This window comes from Wyeomyia smithii, chromosome 3 (assembly GCF_029784165.1).
Source record: "Wyeomyia smithii strain HCP4-BCI-WySm-NY-G18 chromosome 3, ASM2978416v1, whole genome shotgun sequence".
Lineage (NCBI taxonomy): Eukaryota > Metazoa > Arthropoda > Insecta > Diptera > Culicidae > Wyeomyia > Wyeomyia smithii.
The window spans coordinates 63936663-63947283 of NC_073696.1; the positions used below are offsets into that span (position 1 = coordinate 63936663).

Here is a 10621-nt window from a genome sequence, read left to right on the forward strand (position 1 = left end):
ATGAACTTTCCAATTTGCTGTTGAACATCGCCCTTGAGGGTGTGATACGGAGGGCGGGCATCAACACTTGGGGCACGATTTTCACAAGGTCTGTTCAACTTCAGAGCCTCGCGGATGATTTTGACCGACATCATAAAACGTAACTTTGCGATGGAGGAGGAAACTTACGCCCGACTATAAGCCGAAGTCGAACGAATCGGACTGTTAGTAAATGCGTCGAATACAAAATACATGCGAGCGAGAGGCTTCAAGGAGAACAACATCAGCCTCCCAACTCAAGTCTCTGTAGATGTCGATGAGCTTGAAGTGGTCCACGAGCTCGTGTGTTTGGAGTCACTGGTGACCGCCAACAATAACACCAGCAAAGAAATCCAGAGACGCATCCAGGCTGGAAATCGTGCCTACTTTTTACTTCGGAAACACTTCGGTCGAGTAGAGTGCGACGACGCACGAAGTTGACGCTGTACAAAACCCTGATAAGACCGGTAGTCCTCTACGGAATCGAGACTACAACGCTTCTCGCGGAGGATCTTAACGCCCTTGGAGTTTTCGAACGGAAGGTGCTGCGGACTATCTACGATGGAATACAGACGGACGACGGAGAAAAGCGATGGCGCATAAACCACGAGCTGCACGCGCGACTTGGAGTGAACCCTATTGCACACCCGGCCGGTCATGTCGTAAGGATGCTGGACGACGACCCTGTGAAATCATTTCTTTTCAGCAACCCTGCCGGCACCGGAAATAGAGGGGTGCAGCATGGACGATGGCTCGACCAGATCGAAGGAGACTTGCAGCCTACAAGTTGCAAGTTGCAGGTGATGAGACGCCTGGGGAACTGGCGAAACACAGTCCAAAACCAAGCAACATGGCGACAACTTCTTGATAAAGCACGAGCCGCCACGGCTCTTGTCTGATTGGTGGTACCAGTTATGGTTATATCGCATAGGCACAATGGTACCAGTTTTGGCAATCCTCCAATTAAACTCTATAGGCCATGACTGATTCATGCCATAACTGGCACATATTTTAAGTATTGCCATAACTGGTACGCTTTCCCTAGGTGTATACGAGAAAAACAAAGAAATTCATCCCCTATATCTATATCTAAATATTGTACATGGCAGAGTTGCCGAAGTTCCAGTGTAAACTGGATTCCTCCAGTTTTTTTCAAGTGATCCAGTCAAACAGTTTATTTCCAAAATCTTCCAGTTTTTCAGATATTTGCCAGTTTTATCCAGTTTTTTATTCACTCAAGCTTCGATTGGTTTTCGGAAATATTTTTGAAACGTAAATTTTGTAGATTGATAAATTATTATAACAATTCTTAACAGCATTTTCAATATACTATCTTCTCGCACGAATCACGGTCAAATAAAAGACTGCATTAGATGGTTGAGATAAAACCAAACAAATTGATTTTAATAGACCATGAAAAAATCTTTTTATTTTCTGTTGCGTAGCAGATAAAAAAATGTTGGAGGAACTAGATACCAAGAGATAGCGAAGTCAGAAATAATTGAAATTTAAACTTCACTGATGTAACGGGAGGAAATGTTGAAATGTTAATACTTCTGTTAAAGATAAAAGTAAATGAAAAAGCTCTATTTTCTTAATTTTGAGATAGATTGATTGCGTAATTTTAAATTTTGCTGCTGTTAGAGGAAACTTTTTAGTCCATAATTTTAACAAAATGTAAGTCCAAAACAAAACAGTTCTGATTAAAATGAGTATTCTTTTGCGAAGAGTTATCCCTTTAGATGCTGTTGATTCTTTCGTGCTTCATCAGGGTGGTTCATCATAATTAGGGTGGTGCAGAAATTAATAATTTTATAGGGAATATTCTGATTCCCGAAATGAAGACTTGAAAAAAATAGAGAATTTTCGGTGCAAAGCAATATGCATCTTGAGATTCAATGAAATATTCCATTCACGTGAATGAAACAGTTTTCAAATTTATAGTGAGAAAAATTAAATTCAGTTTCCAACTTCTGAAATTCATTAAAAAGGCAAAATTTTTTTGAACTGATCAAGGAACTGATATTCCAAAACCAAGGTCTTAAATGATTGGTAACTGGAAATGTTTCTAGGTGTAGTTTTCTTATTTTTCCAGGTATATTTACTAAACAAACATAGATATTTCCTCCTAAATTTTTATATTTCAAATTCTGGTTCGTCAGGTTCTTTTCCAAATTTCTCTAAAATGTTTGGCAATCGTAAAACTGGAAATTTCTAATTTGTTTCTCATATCTATTTTAGAACTGATACAGGTAGATTGCTCTGTTGTTAATTTGATCAAAATAACACGTCAATCATCAAATGTTATTTGAAGAATCTTCAGTTAAACAAACATCATTTTAAAGCCTCTAAATGTATTTGAATTTTAAGTGTCAAGTTCTATTTTAATTGAACCTCTTGAGCTTCTATTCTTCTTCCTGTACATGCTTCCAGTATTCCGTCAAGTGCGTTTCATTACGATAACAATAATCCACAAATGGTGCACTCAAGATTGTTCAAGTACCGATCTGCCGCTCATAGCAAGTCCGTCCCATTTGCGTTTTGGTGCTGACGAGAAAACAGCAATTGAAAATCGTAACGCTTTGGGTGAAATTTGGCACTCAAATGCTTTTTCAATCAAGACCATCAACAGAATTTAGTACTGCAATGACAATCTAACACTTCTACATCATAAAACTCGTATAAACACCGAAATTTGACTAAAATTTGTTGAAAATCATAAGCTGGGACTCACATGCGATTACTTTTACGGTACGTAGCCAGAATGATAGCAAGTCAGACCCATAGCCGGCTACGACCGGTGATGAAAAACAAACTACTGCAAATCAATGGCGGTGCTATAGCTTGCGTTTGGAATGAATCCATCGCTGGTCAATTCATAAATGACCTTCTCTCGTGCCTTATTAAACAAGTTTTTGTGAGAAGCATAACATAATGTACCAACTGCGCCGCTCAGAATAAAATTAGATTTTGTTTTTACATTTGATACTACTGATAAATTCGAAATCAGTGTAGGTAACTTATTCTAAATTTTCCTGAGAGCGGTCACACGTTCGTGACGGCGGACAGCTTCGACGTAGCAGTGGAAGCAAATATGAAAGAACAAATATAGCTTAGGAAAATGTTTGCTCCGTTAAATAACAGTTAAGTAGCGTACCGAAGTATTTGATATAACTAACAAATTCTTCAAAACGAAATTCACGACAATAATGTTACAATTCTGGCCCACGTCTTTACATAAAATACGGATAAAATACGAAAAGTAGTATTTACTCAAGAATGCTACAACTAACAATACAGTGACACACCTGAAGCGTTCATTGTCAACAACCAACAGCTGAAAGAAGCTACAGGTGAAAACTTTGTCTTGATGAAAACATTGTACTATCAGCTAGAGCCACACGATGTAGATCGTGTAAAATTCAATCAAACCTCCTATCGAATATCACTTGGTACATCCAATTCTAAACCTGAAGACCATAAGTTGTGGTAAATATCACATTTTTCATAATCATTATTGGCTGTGGGTTTAAATTGCGAAGATTTTTGCAATGGGACCGACTTGCGATCACTTTTGCTATGGGACAAACCGACTTGCTATTTTTTTCATAGTTCCTCAGAACGAAGAATTCAAAAATATTTGTTCTATCGAAAGTAGACATAAAAAGGAATTGATTCCATAAATAAACTCAAAATTGACAAAAATGCAATTGGGACGGACTTGCCATGAGCGGCAGCGATATAAAAATAAGTTAATCTCACCAAAATTTCAAGTGTTTTGTCAGCTGTACCTGAACTATAAATACTAACGTTCTTCACTAATCTATTATCAGTTCGTCAACCCGCTTCAACTGTGATTGTCAACAGTAAAACAGTTCAACCATGAAATCAATCCTATTCCTCACCGCTTTGGTGGCACTTGTCAGTGCTACCGTGGTTCCGGCTCCCCGTGGCCTCAAAGAAGACTTTGAAGACTTTCTTGCCCTGGCTCCGGTCGACGAGCTGACAAAGTTGGCACTGGATCACTACTTGCACGATAAGGAAGTTCAGGATGTTTTCGCTTACCTGCAGGGTAAAGAATTTTCAACCGTTTGGGATCAGTTTTTCGCACTCAACGAAGTTAAGGATCTACTAAACTACCTGGAGGATGCCGGACTGCCAGTCTATGACGCGCTGAATTATGTCGCCGACTTTTTGGGATTGCACCACGTTAAGCCGATGCATATTTTCAGAAGTGGTTAGTTTTTTCATTTTTGAATTTGTAGAATATCTGATTATAATCGAATTTTTAGTGAAAACTGGCGGACTCAACGGATTCCTCGAAGAAGCGCATGCTTTGCTGCCCACGGACAAATTAGAGGCATTGTTCGAGGAAAAGCTACAGACCAGCCCAGAGTTCAAAGCTTTGTTCGAAAAACTGCAGCATACTGATTTCCATGCGCTGGTGGACTTCTACAATGTGAGTGAAATTTTAATTATTCGATGAACATTTCACGAAACTTTGGTATTATTTTTACAGAACTCTAAGGAAGTTCAATCTCTGTTCCAAAAGCTCCGCGAGCACGGCGTTGACGTTGACAAGTTTGTTGAGCTTGTAGCCGCATTTTTCGGATGGGGAAGATTTTTGTGAACGTGTCACTGACTAATTTTCCGCTTTGATTTGTAAATAATGTTCATTAAAATAAATGATCATAAATATGGTACAAACAATACTTAGCGGCGTAAAGACTATCATTTCTATCAAAAGCTATAAAATAAAATTGGGTTTTGTAAAACAAACAAAATTCGGTTGCGCCACATTCGATTCCCATCCCACGAACATTCCATCCAGTTGCATCAGAAGCCGAAATTACTTTCCATATTTCCGTGACAATTCCATTAAAATGCACTTTCGGTGTATTTGAAACCAGAGCCAAATATTTACACTGAATGCAGGTTTACGCCTTCAACAAACAACTTCATTACCGAAAAACGTGAACTGACTCGATCAAATATCATCCGACTGCGGTAGTACCAGTATGTGAGTTTACATACGCGGAACATTTCAAAGAAAACTCCCGATTGTAAATCCGAATGGGTGTATGTAAACACGTATGCATCGCAAACAAAAGTACGCGGACCACATTTGGAATGGATGGGAGATCGTATTCCGCCTGTCTTGGTCCGAGATGGACTTCCACAACATAAACAAACGGCGGCGGTTTTAAATTTCAGTCTATTTTGAAGCTTTTTTTGTTGTTGTATAATGAAGACAAGCACAGTGAACCAATTAAACAGGCCAGTAACCCAGTGATGATGTCTATTTTTTATGTTTGCATTGAAGGATCCTTCCGGTTAACTGCTGCTGGAATCACTCAGTATATAATGTTACATTTAATTCGGCAGGTAGCTGGTGGACAGGGTAGACCAAATAGAGGTCAAGCCTACTTAATCATGAAAATCATATAATTGAAAATATTTACACTGCCCAGAAGTCCCCAACCGCTTTAATATTAAAACATAGAATACTTTCCCGTTTGTGGTTTGTTTAGGACTATAACAAATAATTAAATATGGTTCTACTCACAAATGCTTCGCCAGTCATATCCCATTCAGAAAGTTGCTCAACTAGACCACGACCATCCAATCAATTATCAGAAACGTTTCTATTGCTATTTAATGTTCGACCCTTGCTAAACATGAATCATGGCAAATCAGATAAGAACGAAACTCTCCTCCAGACACAAAGATGACAAAGGTATAACTAAATTGCCACTCGGTTAGTCAACTGTCCCCACGCAGTCCCAGGAGTACCATACAGGTAAAGTGTCCTTTTCATGTGTCTCGCAATGCTTCCCAAAACCGAATACATTTTTATTGCCGCAAATAAATATTATAGGCCTGCGAAAACGCTCAAACCAGCGGAAGCATTGTGATTACACAGCAACGAAGCGCAACCTCTCTGCTCCCTCTTGCTGTGATTTTACAGTCCATCTGGGACCCTTCAAAGCCTAAGTGGTCTCCCGTGCTGGTGGACGGAGAACCGTGAAATATGACGGCATACCGGGTAGCCATGATTTGTCACTGATTAAAAATGGGCGCCACCCTCCCAGCCCAAAACAGCGCGCAACCATGAAAAATTGCGCTGGATTGTTTACTTTTCATCAGCGGGGAATTGAACTTTTCTTTCTGTCCATCCGCTGGCCATTTGCCTTTGCTGGCGGACCTGTCGGATTTTCTGATTTGTTTGTTGTGGAAATAAGGAAAAAAAAGTCCGGGATCAAAAGTACGCCGTCGTATGATCTGGAATGTTTGAAAGATTAATAGCACCAGCCACCGGACAGTTTACCGCTGCAGGGGTGGAAGGCGTATCTGAACATATATATCTAAATAAAGGAATTTGCTTCTGCATTCGTATGGTTTGTATTTACGTAATAAGTTGGGCGCCCAAGGAAACAGACAGCTGTCTTGCAATCGTTGTATTGATCAATAGAAACAGTGCCAGTGGTGTGAAATATGTTACAACACACAGTTTGTAATTACAAACTTCAAAAGACATTTACATTAACCACTTTTTTGCTCCATTTTTTTCCAGAGTTGCACTCTAACAATATATTATGCAACCTTTTTCTAATCATATAGAACATGGAATCTTTGAAATTTTCAGTGGAATTCCAGTTGATTTGCCTTATTAGTGATCTCTTTGAATTCATTTGCGAAAAGATGTATTTTCAACAACTTTAGGCCAAATTTTAGCCCTCGTTTCCTATACCTTAGCTATTTTTGGTCCAAGGAGTGCATTTTTAAGGATTTGTCACGGAAATATGGTCTAATGCAACTGGATGGAATGTTCGTGGGATTGGAATTAAATGAAGCGCAACCGAATTTTGTTTGCTTTATGAAACCCAATTTTATTTTATAGTTTTTGATAAAAATAATAGTTCTTACGCTGCTAATATTTGAATGTACCATGTCAATGACCATTTATGTTATTGACATTATTTACAAATCAAAGCTTTTTCTCATTTCATTTTTTTTTTGTTTACATAACTGTTCTTCAGATCTAAACCAAGTTAGAAACTATTTTTTGATACGGATCGCCAACAATGTTTTAGAAGTTTTCTGTTTTTGTGTTTCCTGGCGTTCAAACCGAATATTAGCTGCTTTACGCCTAATTTAGAATCATTTTCTACTGTCGCGTTTTCTAACCCTTGAAGGTTTAAACTCAAATTTGGTTGTTTTCACTTTAAAATGGTACTTTACAAATTTTTGGTATCATTTTAGGATTTATTTGAAAAGTGTGTTTCACCGAACCATGTCTTAATCTAAAAACAGTTTTTATGGTCAGATTTAATGCCCTTCAAAGAAGCGTTTTCAAGCAAATTGGAGCCAGGCATGAGATCATGTTCGGAGTTTTAGACACGTATTTTGGTTAAATGTTGGTTTTTCTGATGTAAGATTGTTAACAAGTTCGTAATTCTGTTATATTTTTTATCAAATATTTTTTCGCATATCGAACCGTAGCGTAGGAGAAAACCGTACAGAATGCACCAGCAGCGGGGTAAGAAGGCCCATGCTATTAATTCCCTAAAATACTCACACATGGCGCCTTAAAAAATGAATTTCTGAATTTTTCTTATATAAACCCAGTTTTCCTACAGTTCTTATATGAAAAAAGTGAGCCATAATGATTAAAATACTTGAAAAACTGTAAAATTGTCTGTGACAGTTTCTGATAGAGGGTGTAAAATAAAAATCTAAACATCGAGAACGTCACGAACATTTTCAAATGCTTATAACTCGCTCAGTTTTCCACGGATTCTTTATTCTTGCGGTAATCGACTGGAAATTTAGTTGCGCGTTCACCAAAATTGTACTTTTTGAAAATGTAGAGTCCGATGTTGAACGCAGATTCCGAGCAATCAGAGCTGATAATAAAGCCATATATCATCTAATGTGGGTATTTTTGGAACCAGAATGATGCCCAATAACCGGGAATCAACTACAGACGCTATTTTAACGTTCAAGATCGTGAAAATAGCGTAGTATGGTCGATTACCAAATATTTTGGGTGTTTCCAGTGTAAAATCAATTCCTAGATGTCATTTCAAAGTTCAAGATGATGACTCGTAGAAAACACCAAGAAATGTCTGAATACCACCGATAAATGAGGCCGCGAATCAACCCCAGATATCATTTGGAATCTTTTCAAAGCCACCACATTATTTCCAGAGAGTTATTAAACGTAGCTAAATAAGTATAAACGTCGCTAGTAGTGAAAGTTGATAGATAAAAATGTTGTAACGAGTGACAACTAAAAATTTGGATTTTTCTCTTATGCTGTCAAAAAAAATAATGCACTAGAACAAAACCTGATTCATTGCACTCGAAGATACATGCATTATAAACCAAATAAATTGAAGAATATTTGAGAAAGACCCAGAACCGGCTGTTCGATAAAGCTTTGTCAGGATGCATCTCTTGATTCTACCAATCAATGCAGTGTCTTGCTCTCCAGTTGTTTTTGTACACTAAGGAACTCAAAATTCTGAAGTAATCTTCGATTGGGCGACATTGAGATAGATTCTTTGGGTTGCGTATTTGAGGTACAAGTAGTGCCGAGTGGTTTTCAGGAACGAGGTATACTTCTTGATTGATAATAATCAAACCACTAAAAATGAACCACGATTTAGGGGCCGTTCAATAATTACGTAAGCATATTTTTTCATTTTATCAACCTCCCTCCCTTCCTTTGATTTTTGATGGCCAGTCCCACACTACCTTCCTGGCGTATTATTGTTGAGATTTGTAGGAAATTATGCACTGTCCAAGCCGGAAGATTTTCACTTTCAAAATAGTGTACCATGAACTTTTTGCCAAAATGTTTGTGCAGTTCAGTTAAAATTATTCAATGCGCTTGCGCAACACTTCCTGTTTCGACGCCATTCTGAACAGACTTTTGCAAATGTGTCACATCTACTGTACACCACACATAGTAAACCACCGTATTGATGTGGACAACCTCAACACAGCATATGCGGGGATCTTACACAAACTTAAAAGCCTGCATGAAGATGGTATAACAGTTAACTGAGCAGAAACACAAGTTGAAACTGCTACACTACTCCGACAGTGAAAATAAATTCCTCCCACCACCAAACTTATAAACGTAAGCATTAATGTGTCCATGTTTAGGCTAGTTTTTTTTCATGTTGTTTCAAATTGATCAGATTGTCTAAAGATAAAAATTTAAAAATTAATTACTAGTGGCTTTTAGATGCAATCGCCTGACGTAGTCCGATAATTCTCATTGTAAGTCGAGGGAAAAAGTTTTGTAATATGTAAAGTCATTAATAAATTACTCCTTTAAACAGTTTCCCCTGATGAAGGCACCAATAAGTGCTGAATCGTTGGGACGAATGACAATAACTTCGTTCTAAATTCTGAGATGAATGACTGTTAAGCCGAAATCCCAATTATCAAAAAATATTGGTATGAAGAGCAGAGAGAGTGTTTTCATCAAATATTCTCTTTTCTTTCTAAGCGTGCTTTTTGATGCAAAAAATATTCCATAAAATAAATCGAAATAAATGGTGACACATGGGCAGTAAGAAAGTGTTCTAAATGTAACGATGTGTCCAGTGGTGGGCATCGCTAACCTAAGCCTTAGCGGCACTAACTTAAAAAGTTAGCTCGCTAAACGCTAAACAATAAACCGATAAACACAATTTAGTGATTTTACCGCTAATTAAAGAAATGCGACTTAAAGAAATACTAACGCTTGATCCCTGTAGATTACTCTCAGATGCTTCTCTTTTTTTTAGTGAGAATCATACCGTTCATAGTTTTGACTCGCAGCCAGCGCAGGAGGTGTTCAACTCGATACTGACTGTTGATGATTTAAACTGTTCCGTAGGTTCGGTAAGAGTTCACCAACGAACAAAGCACTCGCTGAAAATTCGAAAGATTTATATGTTTCTTGCGTTAAGGAGTTATATCTACCAAATGCTCAAAAAAGCAAGGCTTTTTTCATGATTTTTTTACACTACACCACCAACAACCAAAACAAAATTTTTTTCATTATCTACATAAGTGTCGCTAGTGAAGTACACTTGATTATATTTTTAGAATTTTTCTTCACAAAATGGCAACGGTTTGAAGAAAAAAATTCATTTTCGACAAAAAAAAACGACTTAAATTGTTCATAACTTTTGTTGTTGTTAATCAATCGCTAAAATCGTGTGTACTTCACTAGATAATTTAATGAAGAAGTTACAGTTAAAGTTTCAAGTCAATCGGATGTAAACTTTTTCAGTTCTACTGCTCGCCGTTTATGAAAACATGGTTTTGAGAAAAAACGCGATTCAAGTTTCAAAATGCTATGAATCTTAAAAATCGCAATAACAAAGCCCCAAATAATTTTTTACCTTCAGTCAGCTATCCCTGCGCCGTAAAATTGTCCTTCCTCGGTTTTATTTTCCTCTTCTTCCTTTTTATCTCTGATGTATGGCTGCGCCTAGCCTCTTTCGCGATGTCGGGCATGCGATGCTTAGCGACTTTGACACCGTGGCGCCCGATCCCACGCAAAACTCAAACTTGTCACTCATATTTAAGTACTTTTGAA

General features: G+C 37.8%; 1 protein-coding gene across 1 annotated transcript; it reads left to right on the forward strand.

Moving 5' to 3' along the window:
• The first annotated feature begins 3900 nt into the window (after positions 1 to 3900).
• LOC129728313 (protein G12-like) lies at positions 3901 to 4648 on the forward strand. Its single transcript, XM_055686746.1, has 3 exons — positions 3901 to 4255; positions 4311 to 4477; positions 4538 to 4648. The coding sequence occupies exons 1-3, from the start codon at positions 3901 to 3903 to the stop codon at positions 4646 to 4648; spliced, it is 633 nt and encodes a 210-aa protein (XP_055542721.1).
• Positions 4649 to 10621: the final 5973 nt, after the last annotated feature.

What these genes read in the sequence shown, in the direction of transcription:
- LOC129728313 (XM_055686746.1), top strand. Translation starts at nt 3,901, where the DNA reads ATGAAATCAATCCTATTCCTCACCGCTTTGGTGGCACTTGTCAGTGCT. An exon ending in GATGCATATTTTCAGAAGTG is followed by an intron (nt 4,256 to 4,310) that starts GTTAGTTTTTTC and finishes TCGAATTTTTAG; the next exon opens with TGAAAACTGGCGGACTCAAC. An exon ending in CGCTGGTGGACTTCTACAAT is followed by an intron (nt 4,478 to 4,537) that starts GTGAGTGAAATT and finishes TTATTTTTACAG; the next exon opens with AACTCTAAGGAAGTTCAATC.